This window comes from Somniosus microcephalus, chromosome 12, assembly GCF_052327205.1.
Source record: "Somniosus microcephalus isolate GS21.2 chromosome 12, FLI_Smic_1.0, whole genome shotgun sequence".
Classification (NCBI taxonomy): domain Eukaryota; kingdom Metazoa; phylum Chordata; class Chondrichthyes; order Squaliformes; family Somniosidae; genus Somniosus; species Somniosus microcephalus.
The window spans coordinates 184,991,773-185,014,812 of NC_140998.1; the positions used below are offsets into that span (position 1 = coordinate 184,991,773).

The window sequence follows — 23,040 nt, forward strand, 5'->3', positions numbered from 1 at the left end:
GCTGTACCTGCCCTGGGAGTGTTTGATGGGACAGTGTAGAGGGAGCTTTACTCTGTATCTAACCCGTGCTGTACCTGCCCTGGGAGTGTTTGATGGGACAGTGTAGAGGGAGCTTTACTCTGTATCTAACCCGTGCTGTACCTGCCCTGGGAGTGTTTGATGGGACAGTGTAGAGGGAGCTTTACTCTGTATCTAACCCGTGCTGTACCTGCCCTGGGAGTGTTTGATGGGACAGTGTAGAGGGAGCTTTACTCTGTATCTAACCCGTGCTGTACCTGCCCTGGGAGTGTTTGAAGGGACAGTGTAGAGGGAGCTTTACTCTGTATCTAACCCGTGCTGTACCTGCCCTGGGAGTGTTTGATGGGACAGTGTAGAGGGAGCTTTACTCTGTATCTAACCCGTGCTGTACATGCCCTGGGGGTGTTTGATTGAACAGTGTAGAGGGAGCTTGACTCTGTATCTAAGCCATGCTGTACCTGCCCTGGGAGTGTTTGATGGGACAGTGTAGAGGGAGATTTACTCTGTATCTAACCCTGTGCTGTATCTGCCCTGGGAGTGTTTGATGGGACAGTGTAGAGGGAGCTTTACTCTGTATCTAACCCGTGCTGTACCTGCCCTGGGAGTGTTTGATGGGACAGTGTAGAGGGAGCTTTACTCTGTATCTAACCCGTGCTGTACCTGCCCTGGGAGTGTTTGATGGGACAGTGTAGAGGGAGCTTTACTCTGTATCTAACCCGTGCTGTACCTGCCCTGGGAGTGTTTGATGGGACAGTGTAGAGGGAGCTTTACTCTGTATCTAACCCGTGCTGTACCTGCCCTGGGAGTGTTTGATGGGACAGTGTAGAGGGAGCTTTACTCTGTATCTAACCCGTGCTGTACCTGCTCTGGGAGCGTTTGATGGGACAGTATAGAGGAAGCTTTATTCTGTATCTAAACCGTGCTGTACCTGCCCTGGGAGTGTTTGATGTGGCAGTGTAGAGGGAGCTTTACTCTGTATCTAACCCGTGCTGTACCTGCCCTGGGAATGTTTGATGGGACAGTGTTGAGGAAGCTTTACTCTGTATCTAACCCGTGCTGCACCTGTCCTGGGAGTGTTTGATGGGACAGTGTAGAGGGAGCTTTACTCTGTATCTAACCCGTGCTGCACCTGTCCTGGGAGTGTTTGATGGGACACTGTAGAGGGAGCTTTACACTGTATCTAACCCGTGCTGCACCTGCCCTGGGAGTGTTTGATGGGACAGTGTAGAGGGAGCTTTACTCTGTACCTAACCTGTGCTGTAGCTGCCCTGTGAGTGTTTGATGGGACAGTGTAGAGGGAGCTTTACTCTGTATCTAACCCGTGCTGTACCTGCCCTGGGAGTGTTTGATGGGAAAGTGTAGAGGGAGCTTTACTCTGTATCTAACCTGTGCTGTACCTGCCCTGGGAGTGTTTGATGGGACAGCGTAGAGGGAGGTTTACTCTGTGTCTAACCCGTGCTGTACCGGCCCTGTGAGTGTTTGATGGGACAGTGTAGAGGGAGCTTTACTCTGTATCTAACCCGTGCTGTACCTGCCCTGGGAGCGTAATTCATGCCATCCCAGGTATCAGTCTGGTGAATCTTCGCTGCACTCCCTCCATGGCAAGAACATCCTTCCTCAGATAAGGCGACCAAAACTGCACACAATACTGAAGGTGTGGTCTCGCCAAGACCCTGTACAACTGCAGCAAGCCATCCTTGTTCCTGTACTCGAACCGTCTCGCTATGAAGGCCAACATACCATTTGCCTTCTTAACCGCCTGCTGCACCTGCATGCTTACCTTCAGCGACTGGTGCACAAGGACACCCAGGTCTCGTTGCACTTCCCCATCTCCCAATCTATTGCCGTTCAGATAATAATCTGCCTTCCTGTTTTTGCCACCAAAGTGGATAACCTTGCATTCATCCACATTATACTGCATCTGCCATTCATCTGCCCAATCACCCAACCTGTCCAAATCATACTGGAGTTTCTCGGCATCCTCCTCACAGCACACACACCCACCCAGCTTTGTGTCATCTGCAGACTTGGAGATATTACATCTAGTTCCCTCATCTATTAATATATATTATGAATAGCTGGGGTCCTAGGACCGATCCCTGTGGTACCCCACTAGTCACTGCCTGCCACACGGAAAAAGACCCGTTTATTCCAACTCTTTGCTTCCTGTCTGCCAACCAGTTCTCTATCCAAGTCAATACCTTGCCCCCAATCCCATGTGCCTTAACTTTACACGCTAATCTCTTATGCGGGACCTTATCGAAAGCCTTCTGAAAGTCCAAATACACCACATCCACTGGCTCTCCCTTATCTATTCTACCAGTTACATCCTCAAAAAATTCCAGTAGATTAGTCAAGCACGATTTACCTTTTGTAAATCCATGTTGACTTTGTCCGATCCTGTCACTGTTATCCAAGTGCTCTGCTATTACATCTTTTATAATGGACTCTAGCATTTTCCCCACTACTGATGTCAGGCTTACCGGTCTGTAATTCCCCGCAGCAGAGGAGGCCATTTGGCCCATCGAGTCTCCGCCAGTGTTCCCTCTAATTTTAGTTTGTACTGAGCGGGCCATGAACTCCTTTGAGCGCGACCGTTTTTGGACTCTAGCATTTTCCCCACTACCGATGTCAGGCTTACCAGTCTATAATTCCCCGTTTCCTCTCTACCATCTTTTTTGAATAGTGGGGTAACATTAGCTACCCTCCAATCCATGGGAACTGTCCCAGAATCTGTAGAATTTTGGAAGATGACCAGCAATGCATCTACTATTTCTACAGCCACTTCCTTAAGTTCCTTAGGATGTAGATTATCAGGCCCTGGGGATTTATCGGCCTTCAATCACGTTAATTTCCCCAACACCATTTCCCTACAAATACTGATTTCATTCAGTTCCTCCCTCTCGTTAGACCCTGTGTTCCCCGACATCTCTGGGAGGTTATTTCTGTCCTCCTTTGTGAAGACAGAACCAAAGTATGTATTTAATTGGTCTGCCATTTCTTTGTTCCCCATTATAAATTCCCCTGATTCTGACTGCAAGTGACTGCGCTTGACTTCACCAATCTTTTTCTCTCAAAGCACTTTACAGCCAATTAAGTTTGAACTGTAGTCACTGTTGTAATGTGGGAAATGCGGCAGCCAATTTGTGCACAGCAAGTTCCCACAAACGGCAATGTGATAGTGACCAGATAATCTGTTTTTGTTATATTGGTTGAGGAATAAATATTGGCCAAGACACTGGGGATAATTCCCCTACTCTTCTTTCAAATAGTGCCATGGGCTTTTTTACATCCACCTGAGAGAGCAGACGGGGCCTCGTCCGAAAGACGGAACCTCCGACAGTGCAGCACTCCCTGAGCACGACACTCACGTGTCAGCCTGGATTTATATGCTGCAAGTCCCTGGAGTGGAACTTGAACCCTCAACCTTATGACTCAGAGGTGAGTGTGCTACCCATTGAGCCACAGATGACACTTTTAGTTTTATTACTTTTAGATTTCATTAAAAAGTTTCATCCACTTTAATCCGGGACATTTATTTCCACTTTTTAATTGGCAAAAGAACCAAAGGCGACGTGAGGAAAGACTTTTTTATGCAGCGAGTGGTTAGGATCTGGAATTCACTGCCTGAAAGGGTGGTGGAGGCAGATTCAATCGTGGCTTTCAAAAAGGAAATTGGATAAGTATCCGAAGGAAAAAGAATTTGCAGGGTTACGGGGAAAGGGCGGGGGAGTGGAACTAGCTGAAGTGCTCTTTCCAAGTCGGGATAGTGTGTGACTTGGAGGGGAACTTGGAGGTGGTGGTGTTCCCATGCGCCTGCTGCCCTTGTTCTTCTAGGTGGTGGAGGTGGTGGGTTTGGGAGGTGCTGCTGAAGAAGGCTTAGTGAGTTGCTGCAGTGCATCTTGTAGATGGTACACACTGCGGCCAGGGTACGCCGGTGGTGGAGGGAGTGAATGTTTAAGATGCCGGGTGGGATGCCAATCAAGCGGGCTACTTTGCCTTGGATGGTGTCGAGCTTCTTGTGTGTTGTTGGAGCTGCACTCATTTCAGGCAAGTGGGAGATGGGGGTGGGGGGAAGGCTGTTGGACCGGGTGGGGTGGTTGGAGGTCGGAGTTCATGTGATGATATCTCCAGGAATACCTGCAACCAGAGTTAGCAGCCCGAGTGAGCTGCGGGCCAATGATCACTGTGGGACGGGGTCTGGGGGGGTCAGTGATCAGTGTGGGACGGGGTCCGGGGGGGTCAGTGATCAGTGTGGGTTGGGGTCCGGGGGATGGTGATCAGTGTGACACGGGGTCTGGGGGGTCGGTGATCAGTGTGGGACGGGATCCGGGGGGTCGGTGATCAGTGTGGGACGGGGTCCGGGGGGTCGGTGATCAGTGTGGGTCGGGGTCCGGGGGGTGATCCGTGTGGGACGGGGTCCGGGGGGCGGTGATCAGCGTGGGACGGGGTCCAAAGGGGTGATCAGTGTGGGACGGGGTCCGGGGGGTCAGTGATCAGTGTGGGTCGGGATCCGGGGGGTGATCAGTGTGGGACGGGGTCCGGGGGCTGATCCGTGTGGGACGGGGTCCAGGGGGCGGTGATCAGCGTGGGACGGGGACGGTGATGAATGGCGGACGGGATCAGGCCATTCCTGGGTCGCGCTGTGACGTGACGCTGGGATTGTGACGGTTGAATTCTCACCTTTGCTCCGGTCTCTGATCCCCCCAGACTCCCGGCCCCTCGGAAGGATGCATCTCACCGCTGCCCTCTGGATCAGTCATGGGCGAGTTTACCGTCGGATGGGGCTGGGACCCTGGTCCCGGATCGATATGTTGCGGAACCTTGTGACAGCGTTGGTGCGACACAAGAGGATTGAAACCACCCTGGCCCGGGCTGATGAGATGAGGTTTTACGCTGAGAAGATAATCACTTCCTCCCTTCGAACACCCCGTTTATCTTGTTCCTTCCTGCCGTCTGCCCAGGCTGCTGTTACTCTGCTTTCCTCCGAATCAACAACGTGCATTTATATAGCGCCTTTCATGACCACTGGACGTCGCAAGCGCTTTTCAGCCAATGAAGTACTTTTGAAGTGTTGCCACTGTTGTAATGTGGGAAACGCGGCAGGCAATTTGTGCACAGCAAGCTCCCACAAACTGCAATGTGACAATGACCAGATAATCTGTTTTAGTGATATTGATTGAACGATAAATATTGGCCAGGACACCGGGGATAACTCCACTGTCGGAGGTGCCGCCTTTCAGATGAGACGTTAAACCGAGGCCCCGTCTACTCTCTCAGGTGGACGTAAAAGATCCCGCGGCACTAACTCGAAGAAGAGCAGGGGAGTTCTCCCCGGTGTCCTGGCCAATATTTATCCCTCAACCAACATCACTAGAAAACAGATTATCTGGTCATTATCACATTGCTGTTTGTGGGAGCTTGCTGTGTACAAATTGGCTGCCGCGTTTCCTACATTACAAAAGTGACCACACTTCAAAAGTACTTCATTGGCTGTAAATCACTTTGGGATGTTTGGTGGTCGTGAAAGGCGCTATATGAATGCAAGTCTTTCTTTTAAATGTACTGGGTCCAGTTCTGGACACACAGACATAAGGGAGACATTCGACTACTAGGGGCATCACAGAGTAGAGCCACGAGACCGATCCCCAGTGCCAGAGGGACTGAGTTGTGTGGAGAGACTTGGCCGATTCAACCTGGAAAAGAGGCTCCCTAAAAACTCCCTCCCAAACAGCACTGTGAGAGTGCCCTCACCACACGGACTGCAGCAGTTCAAGAAGGCACCTCACCGCCACCTTCTCAAGGGCAACTAGGGATGGGCAATAAATGCTGGCCTTGCCAGCAACGCCCACAACCCATGAATGCATTTTAAAAAAAGACCAGATCATCTGTTTTCAGTGATTATTGGTTGAGGGATAAACATTAGCCCAGGACACTGGGAATAACTTCTCCTGCTCTTTGTCCAATAGTGGCCGCAGGGTCTTTTATGTCTACCTGAGAAGGCAGACGAGGCCTCGGTTTAATGACTTATTCGAATGACGGTACCTCCAACGGTGCCGCACTCCCTCAGTACTGCCCCTCCGAGAGAGCAGCGCCCCCTCAGTGCTGCCCCTCCGACAGTGCGGCACTCCCTCAGTGCTGCTCCTCCGACAGTGTGGCGCTCCCTCAGTACTGGCCCTCTGACAGTGCGGCGCTCCCTCAGTACTGCCCCTCCGACAGTGCAGCGCTCCCTCAGTACTGCCCCTCTGACATTGCGGCGCTCCCTCAGTACTGCCCCTCCGACAGTGCGGCGCTCCCTCAGTACTGCCCCTTTGACAGTGCAGCGCTCCCTCAGTACTGGCCCTCTGACAGTGCGGTGCTCCCTCAGTACTGGCCCTCTGACAGTGCGGCGCTCCCTCAGTACTGCCCCTCCGACAGTGCAGCGCTCCCTCAGTACTGCCCCTCTGACATTGCGGCGCTCCCTCAGTACTGCCCCTCCGACAGTGCGGCGCTCCCTCAGTACTGCCCCTTTGACAGTGCAGCGCTCCCTCAGTACTGGCCCTCTGACAGTGCGGCGCTCCCTCAGTACTGGCCCTCTGACAGTGCGGCGCTCCCTCAGTACTGCCCCTTTGACAGTGCGGCGCTCCCTCAGTAATGCCCCTTCGACAGTGCAGCGCTCCCTCAGTACTGCCCCTCTGACATTGCGGCGCTCCCTCAGTACTGCCCCTCCGACAGTGCGGCGCTCCCTCAGTACTGCCCCTTTGACAGTGCAGCGCTCCCTCAGTACTGGCCCTCTGACAGTGCGGCGCTCCCTCAGTACTGGCTCTCTGACAGTGCGGCGCTCCCTCAGTACTGCCCCTCCGACAGTGCAGCGCTCCCTCAGTACTGCCCCTCTGACATTGCGGCGCTCCCTCAGTACTGCCCCTCTGACAGTGCGGCGCTCCCTCAGTACTGCCCCTTTGACAGTGCAGCGCTCCCTCAGTACTGGCCCTCTGACAATGCGGCGCTCCCTCAGTACTGCCCCTCCGACAGTGCAGCGCTCCCTCAGTACTGGCCCTCTGACAGTGCGGCGCTCCCTCAGTACTGCCCCTTTGACAGTGCGGCGCTCCCTCAGTACTGCCCCTTCGACAGTGCAGCGCTCCCTCAGTACTGCCCCTCCGACAGTGCAGCGCTCCCTCAGTACTGGCCCTCTGACAGTGCGGCGCTCCCACAATGCAGCACTCCCTCAGTACTGCCCCTCCGACAGTGCAGCGCTCCCTCAGTACTGCCCCTCCGACAGTGTGGCGCTCCCTCAGTGCTGCCCCTCCGACAGTGCAGCGCTCCCACAATGCGGCGCTCCCTCAGTACTGCCCCTCCAACACTCCCTCATTGCTGCCCCTCTGACAGTTCGGTGCTCCCTCAGCGCTGCCCCTCCAACAGTGCGGCGCTCCCTCAGTACTGCCCCTCCAACAGTGCGGCACTCCCACAATGCGGCGCTCCCTCATTACTGCCCCTCCGACAGTGCGGCGCTCCCTCATTACTGCCCCTCCGACAGTGCGGCGCTCCCTCATTACTGCGCTGGGAGTGTCGGCCTGGATTATGTACTGAAGTTTCTGGAGTGAGACTCGAACCGACCACCTTCTGACTCAGAGGCGAGAGCGAGTGCTACCCACTTTTTTTTTTATGATACTTTATTGAACATTAAGAACATTTACAACATCGTGATCATTACATTGTATGATACAAATCAATTCCACCGCCCTGCACAGCCATTCCGCCACCACATTTTAACATCAAAACCTGAAGTTTAATTTATCACCTGTAACATATATTAATCGATTGTACTTTAAAAATTGGTTGTAAAATACTGTCCTTAAATTCCTTTCTGAATAAAACATTCACAGAGCCTTATAATGGTCTTTTAGCTTATATTTAAAATACTCTTTTAGATTGATTCTCCTCCCCTTAAAAAACTGAGCATTCCTTCTTTGCACAATCACGAATCTAGCCAAACTGAACATTAAATTAATTGCCGCTCCACTAGACTCGGGCAGACTCTCCTGCAATCCCCATCTCAAAATTGAGTCCCACGGGATTCCCATTCACGCTCTTCGGTCCCCACCCAGCAAAAAAGCTTCACACAACTGTCGAACATAGTACTTAAAGTCATTTAACTGCGGACATAACACCAGTAAATGGGACAGAGTCTAATCCTGTGTCCCACACATTGGGCAAGTTGCCGCCTCCACTCGTCCAATCTTGCACAAGACCGTCATGGTAAAAATCCGGTTATGAGCCAATTTGAAATCCAGTTCAATCCATTCTGGGCATTTAAAATTCGCCCACACTCCCTTCCAAATCCTGCTGAAGTCCAGCTGTGGGTATATACTCTGCCAAAACTCCTGACCAGCAGGTGTCTTGAATCTCCATTCTCTGAATACCTCATAGAAATCTCGAGTATTACAGATGTCAAATTGGACCAACTCTCCCCCTTTCTCCAGTACAAAGCTTGGAAAAGCAGAACGCATTTTACTTCCTTTGGAGATTTCCGCATTTATTTCTTCCATCCAATCCTGTGGCATTGCCCTCACAATCTTCTCATACATGATTCCTATTGCTTTTCCTTCTACCTCCTGATCCTCCTCCCACACCATGTCCCTCACTATCGCTTCCGGCAACCAACCTGGAATCACCTCGTATAATACATCTTTCACCGATATAATCCCAGCTTTTATAAAAGCTTGATTAAATAAAACCTCTCCTTCGATGTTGACCCACCTATTCAAAAATAAGGGCTGTTCTAAAAATTCCTCAGCCCCCTTGGGCGTAAACTGCACACTTTTTAAAAACTGAGCCCAAGTCTCTACAACCCACTTATAAAACCTAGGGAGAAGCTTAATCGATTTCAAAAACATATTATTGTATTCCATATACAATATCCCCTGCCCTCCTATCCCACTTCGTTTTAAAAAATGCTCAAAACAACTCTTCCAAAAACTTGAATTTGACTTCTGAAGAAATCTCTTCACCCATTTGATTCTAAAGGATTTTTTCTTCAAATCAATATCTGGGAAATTGAGTCCTCCCTGATTTCTCCGTCCAATGATGGTATTGTAAGCCACCAAGGCTGGTTTCCCTTCCCATAAAAACCTCACACAAGCCTCTCGGATGGACTTTTCTGCCCACTCAGGAATATCCTCCACCGTCAATAAGTACCATAGCTTAGATAGCAGGAGAGCAGACACCACTGTCACTCTTCCTTGCACTTTCAACCACCTTCTTTCCCATCTTCCCAAAATCTTTTAAATTTTCATAACCTTCGGTTCCCAATTTAATCGATCCACTTCTTCCCTGTCTTTCTTGCACCCCATATGCACCCCCAGAACTTCCAAAACCTCCACCACCATAAAGGGACATACCCCCAACCATTCCCCCCTAACCCTCCCTGCAACCAGGCATTGGGACTTACTATAATTCACTCTGGCTCCTGAAGCTCTACAATATTCCTCTACTACCTCCATAGCTTTCCTCACTGACTCCCCATTTCTCAATGTTAAGGTTGTGTCATCTGCATATTGGTGTATCACCGACACCAGCCCAGAACTGGGGACCACAATCCCAACTACACCTTGTTTCTTTCGCATCATGTAACCTAATGGTTCTGCTACCAATGTGTACAGCAGTGGGGACAGGGGACAACCCTGTCTCACTGATCTCTGTATCGGAAAATACTTAGATAAAAAACCATTACATTTAACACAGCTAAATATGTTTGAATAAAAAATCCTTATCCACTGAATGAAATTTTCCTTGAAACCAAATGCTTCCAAAACCTTCAATAAAAACTCATGAGAGACCCTATCAAAGGCTTTCTCTTGATCTATCTTTAATACATAAGCCTCCCTCCCACTCTCTTCCATGAGCTCTATCGCATCTCGGATTGAGACCACAGAGTCTGCGATGTCCCGGCCTATGACTCCATAGGACTGAGAGGGCCAAGCTATCTCCGGTAACACCTCCTTCAAACGATTTGCCATAACCCTCGCCAAGATCTTATAATCCACATTTAATAGTGTGATGGGCCTCCAATTCTTCAGATCCCGTCTATCCCCTTTATTTTTATATAAGCTAAGCTTATGATACCTCTCCTCATAGATGGGGCCAGGCTTCCCTCAATTTTAATTTCCTTAAAAACTTCTAAGAGCAATGGACTTAAAATCTCGAAAAATTCCTTATAAAATTCTGCACTTAGTCCATCGGACCCTGGGCTTTTCCCCCCCTTCATTCCACTTATTGCTATTTTTATTTCCGCTAATCCTACTTCTTTATCACACATGCTTCTCTCATCCTCCTTTAAACCCTTTTCAATAAAAGCAGTAACCTTCTCCATCTCCCAATTGGAAATGTCTTCTTTAGTATATAACTCTTGATAAAAGCTGCTAGCCGCATCCAAAATCTCCCCACTTTCATGAATGATCTTCTCCCCAACCTTCAACTCCTCAATTAACGATAATCTCTGTCGCAGCTTCTCTTGCTCTAGAAAATATCTAGTGCATCTTTTGCCCTCCAATGCATCTCTAGCCTTTGCACGGAGAATGGCCCCCTTGCATTTTTCAGCTTGCAATAATTCCCACTCTTCCTTTAGCACCCGGAACTTAGTCTCAGCTCCCTTATCCCCTCCATCAACTGCTTTACAGACATCCGCAAACCTTTTGTTTATATTCTCTTCTCGATGCCGGTTAGCTGCCACCCTCTTTTTCCCATAACGTACCGAAAAAACTTTTACCTCATATTTGAAATTGTCCCACCAAACTCTTCTTTCTTTCAAGAACAAAAGTTCCTTCCGAGCATTCTTTATTATTTTTATAATCCCTTCTTTATAAGCACTTTCCTTCAGGTATTGATTGTTTAAAATCCACACCCCTGAACCAATCTTAACTCTGTTGTTCCTAATTCTAAGAACCAAAGCCGAGTGATCACTAAAAAATACTTTTTTATAATAAATCTCCATCACCTCCGAACTTAACCCTTCCCGCATTAACACAAAATCTATTCGGCTGTTTTAAAACATCACCCACCCAACCTGCTCTGGAGAACTCCCTTTTTATGGGGTTCCGGTCCCTCCATAAGTCTCTCAAATTTAAATTTGCCATCATTTTTATAATCATCCCTCTGGAGTTATCCTCTTTAAAGGTCATCTGAGCTGAAATGTCCATCCAAGATAAAAATACATTAAAATCCCCCACTATACAAGGATTTTCCACCTCTGCCACTTCAGTGAATAACCCCTGAAAAAACTTGCGACGCTTGCAATGGTCGTTCAGTGCATAAATATTAAAAAGATCACAATTAAATCCCTCCAATTTTACCCTTAGCCATAAAAATCTCCCCTCAGTGTCCTTGTACACCAAGGCAACGTTCTCTTCTATGGACGGACTCACCAAAACAGCCACCCCTCTACAGTTATTGTTTGCACAGCTTGCAAACACCTCTCCCTTCCAAACCTTCTGAACTCTTTCTAGGATATCCTCATCCCAAAAGGTTTCTTGCAGACACAACAAGTCCGTGCCTTTAAAACCCTGCAACAACTGTTGCAATTTCTTCTCACCCCTCAGTCCGTTCACATTGATCGAGACCAATGTAATCATGGCTCCAAAGAAGGGAAGTATGCCCAATAATCTCTCCATCATTTAATCTCAGGCTCTTCCCTCCTCTCATGCTCCTTCTCAACTTTTCGGGCAGCTGTTGCTTTTTCCTGCAGCCTCCGGCTCTTTTTCCCCTCCGGTTTGGCCCCTCCCTGCTGCTTCAACCTCTTCCTTGCATTAAGTTTGGGCCCAGGAGCTGCCCTTCCTCCCTCCTTCTGCCCCTCACTAACCTTTCCCTTTCCACATGATGCCACCCCACCCCCGACATCCATGTCTCTGTCCCCCTCTAATTCCTCACTCTCAAGCTCTTCTGCAACCCCCTGTGCCTGCTCCCCGTCAGATACATAATCCTGCTCCCCGTCAGATACTTCATCTCCCATTGAGAGTCTTCCTGCCATCGCAGTTTCTCCCACTGCGCCGCCCCCTTCGACCACATCTCCACCTTTGTCCCTTGCACCTTGTTCCCTCACTCCATAGGACAATGGCGCAACTAAATTGTTCCCTTCTGACGTCTCTATCTCGCCGATCCCATCCTGCTGTCCCTTTAAGGCTCCTGCCTCTTGCACCCTCTCCCCGCCCTGCCCCCTCCCGCTCACCAAAATATCCGACTCCCCGCCTCTCCCCGGAGCACTCACTTCCACCACACACCCCGCTCCTGCCTCCTCTCCCCCCGCAGACACCAGACTCCCCAGGGGGAGCCGAACCGCACTAAGGCTCGAGTCTGCACTCGACCCTCGCTGCCCGCTGCTGTCTTTGTTCCCCTCCATAGCACTCGCCGTGTTTTCTGCCATCTCCATCTCGATCTCCGCTCCGCCAACCTCTGCCTCTTCCTGTGCACCTTTTTCCTTCATTTTACCGGCTGTGTCCTCCGACTGCACCGCTCCTCTGGCCGTTCCACACTCCTCTCCTGCTCCTTCTCTCATCTCCTCATCACTCATTTCGCTCCCTTCTGCCACACACTCACAGCGGGTGGGGCCTTTATGACACACCCCACAGCTCTCCGCCTTGCAGCTCCGCGCGATATGTCCCAACTCACCACAATTGTAACAATACAAATCAGGACAGTTTCTTACGAGATGGTCATGTCCCAGACAATAGTAACACACCTTTACTTGGTTATCGTGCAGCACACGAAAGTATTGTACTCCTTCCAGTGTCTCGAACTTCATACTGTAAGGCAAAGACCCCACCCCCTCTGGGAACCGCACCTTTACATACCGGGTTCCGTCTGCTACCCGTGTTCCCGGATAGTACCTCCTCTTTATTTCAGAACAGATTTTAATGTCCCACGACTCCAAATTTTTGCTCAGCACTTCGTCCTCGATGTACACAGGCAAGTTCAAAAATGAAACCACCACCTCCTCTGAATATAGCAGAGTCACCTCCAAAAATTTCTCCCCAACTTTCAGGCTGAGCAGCAGTTTTTCCACCTCCTCACGGCCACTGACCGTCACCTCAAATCCCACATTTGGTTTTGGTCGGCAGGCAAAACAGCTTCCCTCACCACAGTCCTCATGAACCGCTTGGATTATATCCCAGGCTCGAATCTTTTTATCTTCACATTGCACCACCACCGTATTTTCTTTACCAAACCTCCTGAGGTCCTGGCCCAAATCTTTGGGCCTTTTTTTTCCCCTTCCCGCCACAGTTTCTTCCCTAATAAAATTCCTCTCGGGAATATTGTCCTCTGAGGGGCCCGGCACTCCGGACCCCTCAGCAGCCATCTGGCTGTTTTTTGTGGGCCAAAAAGGCCCTAAAACCTGAAAACAACACCCCAAAACCCTCCACCAACTTTTTACAAAACTCCCTCCAACACCCAGCTGCAATTAGGCAACCAGTCACACCTGGCTCACTCCTAGCCCCTCCCACCTAGAGAGTGCTGCCCACTGAGCTAGAGAGGTGACTTGAGATCCTGGGACTATTTGCCCTGGAGCAGAGGAGGCTAAGAGGAGATTTAATAGGGTGTTTAAAAATGATAAAGAGTTTTGCTGGAGTGAATAGGGGCAATAAATTTCCTGTGCTCGGGGAGTCAGTGACGTGAGGCCATCAATTTAACGAGTGTTCTGAGAGGGATTAGTAGAAATTTCTGTACACAGAGGTGTTGAAGCACGGAATGCTCCCATAGAATCTCACAGCACAGAAGGAGGCCATTCGGCCCCTCGTGCCTGTGCCGGCTCTTTGAAGAGCTCTCCAATTAGTTCCCACTCCCCCATCTCTTTCCCTAGAGCCCTGCAAATATCTGCTTTTCAAATATTTATCCAATTCTCTTTTGAAAGTTATTATTGAATCTGCTTCCACCGCCCTTTCAGGCAGCGCATTCCAGATCACAACAACTCGCTGCGTAAAAAAATAATCTCCTCATCTCCCCTCTGGTTCTTTTGCCAATTATCTGAACTCTGTGTCCTTTGGTTATCAACCCTCCTGCCAGTGGGAACAGTTTCTCCTCATTTACTCGATCAAAACCCCTCATGATTTTGAACGCCGCTCTTTACGAGAATGGTTCCAGGGGTGAGGGACTTCAGTTATGTGGAGAGCCTGGAGGAGCTGGGATTGTTCTCCTTAGAGCAGAGAAGGTTAAGGGGAAGATTGTATTCAAAATCATAAATGGTTTTTGTAGTGATCAATAGCATGTCATTCTATAGTGGTCACTAGGTGGAGCTGTGTAGAGCTGTATATAGCTGTATGTTTAAGACTACATTACCCATGAGGCACTAGGCTACCCAGAAGGCAACAGTCAAGATGGCAGCCTGCACACAGGAGCACACATGGAAGCCTCTACAGATATTGTACCTAGAGAACGTGTACTGAATAAATAACTAGCTAGAAGCTAGCTGTGTTCATAATAAGAATGTCTAGTTATTAATGAACATAACAAGCCTCTACAGGTACTGTACCTAGAGAACGTGTACTGAATAAATAACTAGCTAGAAGCTAGCTGTGTTCATAATAAGAATGTCTAGTTATTAATGAACATAATATGGTACCAGGGTGGTGAAGATCTGCTGAAAATTGTGAAAAGTGACATGGAGAATTTGAAGCCACCAGGAGGTTTGAATCTCGAGGGAAATGTCGACTACAATTGGCGGATTTTTAAACAACAATTCGAACTCTACATTGCAGCCATCGGATTCGGTACGAAGCCAGACGCAAGGAAGATAGTGTTGCTGCTTACGGTTGCAGGCCCACAGGCGATAGAGGTATTTAATACATTTGTATTTAATCCAGCGGAGAACAGAGAAAAATTAGAAGATGTGCTAAAACAATTTGATGCACATTGCTCTCCCAAAAAGAATGAGACGTATGAAAGATACATCTTCTGTTCTCGGACACAGCAACAAAATGAGACTTTTGTTAGCTTTATAACTGATCTGAAACTGAAAGCACAGACATGTAATTTCTCTGAGCTCAAAGCATCCATGATTCGTGACCAGATTGTGTTTGGTATTCATGATAAAAAAGTCAGGGAACGTCTGTTGAGAGAAACCGAACTAAATTTGGAAAATGCAGTGAAAATATGCAAAGCCAGCGAGCTAGCTCGAAATCACGCGAAGACTTTCAGTGAAATCAATAATGATGCGAATGTAATGAGTGATAATGCTGCTGTCGGTGCTGTGTCCTACAAGGGGAAGAAACGTGGGCAGAACAGAAATGAAAAGCAATCAGAGGATGAAATTTTTAATTGTAAACGCTGTGGTTACAAACACCAGTTAAGACAATGCCCAGCGTTTGGAAAAATGTGCACAAAGTGTAATGGAAAGAATCACTTTGCCAAACAATGCTTTTCAAAAGTAAAAACGACGAAAGGGCAATGAGTTAATGTGATTGAGGACACTGATGTAAGTGAGACATTTTTTGTAGGAATGGTGTCATGTGACGATATCAAAAAAGATACAGAAAATGTGCAGCCCTCAGAAATAGACAATGCTGAACATAAAGTTAATGCAGTAAAAGAGGACAAATGGATGATCCCATTGCAGATAAATGGAGCATTAGTTACATTGAAATTGGACACTGGGGCAAAAGCAAACTTAATCAGTATGAGTGACATTAACAATATGAAAGAAAAGCCCAAAATACAGAAAAAGTCAGTACTACTGAAGGACTATAATGGACAGAAAATAGATAGCTTAGGTGTATGCAGACTTAAAGTGACAGTCAAAGACAAAGTGCATCATCTCATGTTTTCTGTTGTGGCTGAAAGGCTTGATTCACTACTGGGTGACAAAGCTTGTGAGGACTTAGAACTGGTCAAAGAGTCTACCGTACAAACTGTGCCATAAGCAAACCAGATGACTCAGTGGATTCTGTAGTGAATAATTTCCAGGATGTGTTCAAAGGATTTGGAGTTCTACCATTCACTTACAAGATCCAGCTAAAGCAGGATGCTCAGCCAGTGGTGCATGCTCCACGAAGAGTTCCAGCACCCCTGCGTGACCGGCTCAAGAATGAACTGGACAGAATGACCACACTAGGAGTCATCAGGAAAGTCGAAGAGCCAACAGACTGGGTTAACTCCATGGTATGTGTAAAGAAAAAGAACAATGATCTAAGAATATGCATGGATCCAAAGGACTTAAATGCAAACATAAAACGTGAACACTACCAGATTCCCAAGCGAGAAGAAATCACCAGTGAAATGTCAGATGCCAGATACTTTACAAAGCTCGATGCCTCACAAGGATTTTGGAAACTAAAACTGGATGAAGAGAGCACCAAATACTGTGGCCTAGAAATTGGGTTGTGGGTTCGCCAGGGCTGTAGCGCCAGAAATTTTGCGCCAGCGTTAATGCGGCAGCACCCGACGAAAATTCGGTTGCGCCGGGCCCAGACGGCGGCGGGCGCTAAAGGAGGGTTTTAGCACCTCAAAACGGGCGTTCAATTGGGTTTTCCGGCGCTAATCCCCCACTGCGGCACCCGATGCGGTGCGGCAGGCTGGGGAACTGCAGGCCTCCTCCTTCTGTTAAGGAGGAGCTGCCTGCAGCCGACAACTGACCGGCGGATTCCCCCGACATCTGAGCCCGGCACCTCGGGGAAGTGCCGGGTTCGCAGCACACACACATCAGGGCCGCGGGGGGGGTGATGCAGGAGTCCGGGAAGGGAGGTGCGGGCAGGCGGCCACCGGGAACGCGGCCGGCCGCCACTCCACCTTTATGCGCCGGCGCAAAGGCGTGTAAGAACCCTTTCCACAATCGTTGGTTGCGCCTGCCACGGGCGAGGCGGGCGCAACTGAATTTGGGCTTGGGGCCGGGTTACCACGGCAACCGGGACGCTGCGCACACCGATGACGTCATCAGTGCCGGCGCAGCGCTACCGGCTAACGCCAATGGTAAGGCCCAAGTCAATTTCAGAAACGGCTATAATTCCAGCGCAATGCCCTCCAGCGCCGCTAATTGGACGCTAACCCCACTCAATTTCTAGGCCTGTACCTTTAACACACCATTTGGCAGGTATTGTTTCCTCAGAATGCCTTTCGGGATAATATCTGCATCTGAAATCTTTCATAGAGCGATGGGACACATAATTGAAGGTCTGGAAGGAGTTCGGGTCTATGTTGATGACATCATCATCTGGGGCTCCGCACTGAAAGAACACAATGAGAGACTGACTAAAGTGCTACAGAGCATACGCCGGAATGGACTGAAGCTCAACAAAGCCAAGTGTCAGTTTGGCGTCCAGGAAGTCACTTTCCTAGGAGATAACCTATCTGGTAAAGGAATAGAGCCAGATATGGAAAAAGTAAACGCCATACTCAAAATGCCCCGACCCACTGACAAAAAAGGGGTGCTACGCATCATGGGGATGATAAACTTCATTGGAAAGTTCATTCCTAACTTGTCAGCCAAGACAGCCTGTCTGTGAGACCTGCTACATAAAACAAATGAGTTCGCATGGACAGAAAGACATGAACAAGAGTGGATAAACCTCAAAACAGTGCTGACAACCACACCTGTACTCACCTTCTTTGACCCAACCAAAAGAATCAAAGTGTCAACGGATGCATCAAAAGATGGCCTAGGTGCGGTCTTGCTACAAGCAGATGGTGAAGATTGGAAGCCTGTTGCCTATGCCTCCAGGTCTATGACTGATACTGAGTGTCGATACGCCCAGATTGAAAAGGAATGTCTCGGCTTGGTAGTTGGACTAGAAAAGTTTCATGGCTACATATATGGACTTCCCACCTTCACAGTTGAGACAGACCACAGCCCTCTGGTTGCCATCATAAAAAAAAAACCTGAATGAGATGTCTCCAAGGATTCAACGACTCATGATGAAGCTGCAAAGATATGACTTTGAACTGATCTACACGCCAGGCAAATACATAGTGTTAGCAGATGCACTATCCCGAGCACCCACAATGAGTCATGTGAGCTCTACTGAAGAAGACGTGGATGTTCATGTGAGTATGGTCACTACTGCGCTGCCCGTGTCAGACACAAAATCAAAGCAAATAGCCGAAGAAACAGTAAAAGATACAGTATTACAAACAGTAATAGAGAACATTAATCATGGTTGGCCAAAAGGTTCCTGTCCAAAATATTTTCACATAAGGTCAGAATTGAGTGTCGCAAGTGGACTATTACTAAAACAGAACAGAATAGTCATTCCACAGGCTCTATGTCAAGACATGCTCAAAAGGATTCATGAGGGACACCTCGGAATTGAAAAATGCAAAAGGAGAGCAAGAGACGCTGTTTATTGGCCTGGCATAAATAAGGACATTGAGAACATGATAGGCAAATGTGAGACATGTCAGAAACACCAAAGCAAACAAGCAAAGGAACCAATGATAGTAGCTGACATACCAACAGCAGCATGGCAAAAGGTTGGTATGGACCTTTTTCATTTAAATGGTAAAGACTATCTAATAGTGATTGACTACTATTCTAACTATCCTGAGATGGCGCTGCTCTCAAGCACCACAGCAAGCAGTGTCATAATGCATGTGAAATCCATCTTCGCCAGACATGGAATTCCCAGGATTGCCATTAGCGACAATGGTCCGTGCTTCAACTGTAAGGAGTGGCAACAGTTTGCAGCACATTATGACTTTCAGCACATCACATCCAGTCCTTTGTATGCTCAGTCAAATGGTAAGGCAGAGAAAGGTGTTCAAGTTCTCAAGCAGCTACTGAAGAAAGCGACAGAAAGCAAGTCTGATCCTTATCTCACCCTGCTGAGCTACCGAGCCTCACCTTTAGACTGTGGTTCTTCACCTGCTGAACTACTAATGGGTCGCAAGTTGCGCACCACGCTACCCTGCTGTGCAAAAGAACAGCAAAGTGAGGAACTGAGACAGAGACTTCAACGGTTAAAGCTGAAACAGAAATCATACTATGACAAGTCATCCAAAACTCTAAAACCATTGACAAAGGATGATGTTGTCAGGATTGAGGATCCAGATGCATGGAACAGGAAAGCTACAGTTCTTGAGGAAGTAGGACCAAGGTCATACACTGTTAGAACTGAGGAAGGACAGATTCTCAGGAGGAACCGCCGTTCCCTCCTAAAAACACAAGAGACTATTCAAGAGCAGATTGATGACAATGCCGCAACTGCATCTTGTCATTCACCGCCAGAACAATCTCATGAAGACACATCAGACTTACCCGTGTTGAGAAGATCCACACGTGAAGTAAAAGAGCCTGATAGACTTAATCTTTGAGTACAATGTAAAGCTTTGAAAATGTGTTGACTGTTTTGAAAATGTTTATGTTTACAGAGCACTAACAAAAGTGTTACTGATATTATCTTTATTGTTTTCTTGAAAGTTGATTGATATTGATTTTGTTAAACCTCAAAGAAAGGGGGATGTAGTGATCAATAGCATGTCATTCTATAGTAGACACTAGGTGGAGCTGTGTAGAGCTGTATATAGCTGTATGTTTAAGACTACATTACCCATGAGGCACTAGGCCACCCAGAAGGCAACAGTCAAGATGGCAGCCTGCACACAGGAGCACACATGGAAGCCGCTACAGATACTGTACCTAGAGAATGTGTACTGAATAAATAACTAGCTAGAAGCTAGCTGTGTTCATAATAAGAATGTCTAGTTATTAATGAACATAATAGTTTTGAGAGTAAATGAGGAGAAACTGTTTCCAGTGGTAGAAGGGTCGGTAACCAGAGGACACAGATTGAAGGTGATTGGTTAAAGAACCAGAGGGGAGGTGAGGAGATTTTTTTTACACAGCGAGTTGTTGTGATCTGGAATGCGCTACCCAAAAGGCCGGTGGAAGCAGATTCAATAATAACTTTCAAAAGGGAATTGGATAAATACTTGAAAAGGAAAATTTTTCCGGGCCCTGGGGAAAGAGCAGGGGAGTGGGTCCAAAGAGCCAGCACAGGCACGATGGGCCGAATGGCCTCCTTCTGCGCTGTATCATTCTATGATTCTGCTAAATCTGCCCAAAACCTTCTCTACTTGAAGAACAATCCCAGCTTCTCCAATCCTCCACATCACTGAAGCCATGGGGAGGAGGTTGAGGCTGAGACCATGGCCTCTGTGAAAGGGGGAATTTGGGATCAATATTTGTCGATGGAGAGAGCGGGGCAGTGGGATGGGTTGGGGATTGCTCGCGTACAGAAGGAGGGCAGGCTCGAGGGGCCGACTGGCCTCTGTCTGTGCTGGAAAAGAGCCTGCGGGTTTGACTGATCTGCCCTTGCTTTCCAGCTGGTGGATTACGCCAAGCGAGGGGACACGGACGAGAAAGCCATGAAGATGGCCGACTTCTTGCTGACGGTCAGTATCTCTGGCGCGGGGCTGCGGGTGGGTGGGGGGTCCGCCGGGTGTTCGGGGTCGGCCTGTGTCGCGAGCGTCACTCCGCCACACCCGCGATCTCGCTGCACTGGCCATCGCAAAGAGCCTTGGCTACTTGCATTTCTATAGTGCCTTTCACTACCTCAGGACGTCCCACAGCAACTTACAGCCAATGAAGTACTTTTTTTTGAAGTGTAGTCACTGTTGTAATGTAGGAAACCCGGTAGCCAATTTGTGCACAGCAAGCTCCCACATACAGAAATGTGATCATGACCAGATGTTGGTTGAGGGATAAATATTGGTCACAGGACAGCAGGGTGAACTCCCCTGCTCCTCTTTGAAATAGTGGCTGCGGGATCTTTTGCATTCACTAGAGAGGGCAGATGGAGCCTCGTGTTTAACCTCTCATCTGAAAGGTGATACCTCTGACAGTGAATCGCTCTGACAGTGCAACGCTCCCTCAGTACTGCCCCTCCGACAGTGTGGCGCTCCCTCAGCGCTGCCCCTCCAACAGTGTGGCGCTCCCTCAGTACTGTCCCTCCGACAGTGTGGCGCTCTCTCAGCACTGTCCCTCTGACAGTGTGGTGCTCCCTCAGTACTGCCCCTCTGTCAGTGCGGCGCTCCCTCAGCACTGTCCCTCCGACAGTGTGGCGCTCTCTCAGTACTGCCCCTCCGACAGTCTGGCGCTCCCTCAGCACTGCCCCTCCAACAGTGCGGCGTTCCCTCAGTACTGTCCCTCCGACAGTGTGGCGCTCTCTCAGTACTGCCCCTCCGACAGTGCAGCGCTCCCTCAGCACTGCCCCTCTGACAGTGCGGCGCTCCCTCAGTACTGACCCAATGACAGCACGGCCCTACCTCAGTACTGCCCCTCCGAGAGTGTGGCGCTCCCTCAGTACTGCACTGGGAGTGTCGGCCTGGTTTATGGGCTCAAGTCTCTTGAGTGGGGTCGAACCCACAACCTTCTGACTCGGAGGCGAGACTGAACCGTAACTGAGAAGGGAGAGTTCTTATTGGGCCCGGTTGGGGGGAGGGGCAGAGTGGAATATTTCTGGGAATAAACCTCTTTTTTTTCTGTTTGTGTCAAGAGAAAGATCTGATCCCGAAGCTCTTCAAGGTCCTGGCTCCGCGATTCCAGGACCACCGGGGGAGTTCCGTGCGGATGATGCAGATTCCCACCCGGGAGAACTTGGACCGAGCCAAGATGGCGGCCATCGAGTACTGGTGCAACCCGCTGCCACCCCTCCTCGCGCGGCGGCAAGGGGCCAATGAGAAGACCCTGCTCAACCAGTTGCTGAAGGGGTACAGGAAGGAGGAGGCCAGGGGCTGGGCCTCGGGCTCAGGCGAATCCCAGGCTTCGAGTGCGGCCTAGCTGGGAGCCTGGCCGGCGGAGAACAAGGAAGCGATGTGTGATCGATCACCCGCCCTTCCCCCTCCCACCCCCGGGGGACAACCTTCTGCTATTGGCCCACCTGGGAACAAATTTGGGGGCAGATTCCCGGAGTCACACTGGAATGACGGCCTCCTGGGAATCGCCGTCAGCCTCGGGCCTGAATATGTGCAGCACCCAACTCCTGGTCGCTAAAAATATCAGAGGGATTTGGCTCTCCTATAAGCTGTGCATCATCTTAAACCCGCAATGTCTGATTCTCTCTCCAACAGCTCTTGGGATCCTTTTTGAGGATGTATCTGGTATAATAGATCAGGGAGAACCAGTGGATGTGGTGTATTTGGACTTTCAGAAGGCTTTCGACAAGGTCCCGCATAAGAGATTAGCGTGTAAAGTTAAGGCACATGGGATTGGGGGCAAGGTATTGACTTGGATAGAGAACTGGTTGGCAGACAGGAAGCAAAGAGTTGGAATAAACGGGTCTTTTTCCGAGTGGCAGGCAGTGACTAGTGGGGTACCCCAGGGATCGGTCATTGGACCCCAACTATTCACAATATATATTAATGATCTAGACAAGGGAAATAGATGTAATATCTCCAAATTTGCAGACAACACAAAGCTGGGTGGGCGTGTGTGCTGTGAGGAGGATGCCGAGAAACTCCAGTATGATTTGGACAGGTTAGGTGATTGGGCAGAAGCATGGCAGATGCAATATAACGTGGATAAATGTGAGGTTATCCACTTTGGTAGCAAAAACAGGAAGGTGGATTATTATCTGAATGGCAATAGATTGGGAGAAGGGGAAGTGCAACGAGACCTGGGTGTCCTTGTGCACCAGTCGCTGAAGGTAAGCATGCAGGTGCAGCAGGCGGCTAAGAAGGCAAATGGTATGTTGGCCTTCGCAGTGGTAGGGTTTGAGTACAGAAACAAGGATGTCTTGCTGCAGTTGTACAGGGCCTTGGTGAGACCACATCTTGAATATTGTGTGCAGTTTTGGTCGCCTTATCTGAGGAAGGATGTTCTTGCCATGGAAGGAGTTCAGCGAAGATTCACCGGGCTGATACCTGGGATGGCAGGAATGACGTATGAGGAGAGATTGGGTCGATTGGGCTTATACTCGCTGGAGTTTAGAAGAATGAGAGGGGATCTCATTGAAAATTATAAAATTTTGACAGGACTGGACAGACTAGATGCAGGAAGGATGTTCCCGATGGTCGGGGAGTCCAGAACCAGGGTTCACAGTCTAAGGATAAGGGGTAGGCCATTTAGGA

The 23,040-nt window shown here is 49.0% G+C and overlaps 1 protein-coding gene across 1 annotated transcript; it reads left to right on the plus strand.

Moving 5' to 3' along the window:
* Positions 1–4,733: 4,733 nt before the first annotated feature.
* On the plus strand, positions 4,734–21,751 carry LOC147109758 (large ribosomal subunit protein bL17m-like). The gene is made up of 3 exons (XM_086004222.1): positions 4,734–4,920; positions 20,294–20,368; positions 21,468–21,751. The coding sequence occupies exons 1-3, from the start codon at positions 4,749–4,751 to the stop codon at positions 21,749–21,751; spliced, it is 531 nt and encodes a 176-aa protein (XP_085860348.1). The 5' UTR covers positions 4,734–4,748.
* The last annotated feature ends 1,289 nt before the right edge of the window (positions 21,752–23,040 follow it).

Excerpts from the sequence above, each read along its gene's own strand:
- LOC147109758 (XM_086004222.1), top strand. The coding sequence starts at position 4,749 with ATGCATCTCACCGCTGCCCTCTGGATCAGTCATGGGCGAGTTTACCGT. Across the intron at positions 4,921-20,293 it reads GATGAGGTTTTACGCTGAGA|AGCTGGTGGATTACGCCAAG; the intron begins AGATAATCACTT and ends CCCTTGCTTTCC. Across the intron at positions 20,369-21,467 it reads CGACTTCTTGCTGACGGTCA|AGAAAGATCTGATCCCGAAG; the intron begins GTATCTCTGGCG and ends GTTTGTGTCAAG.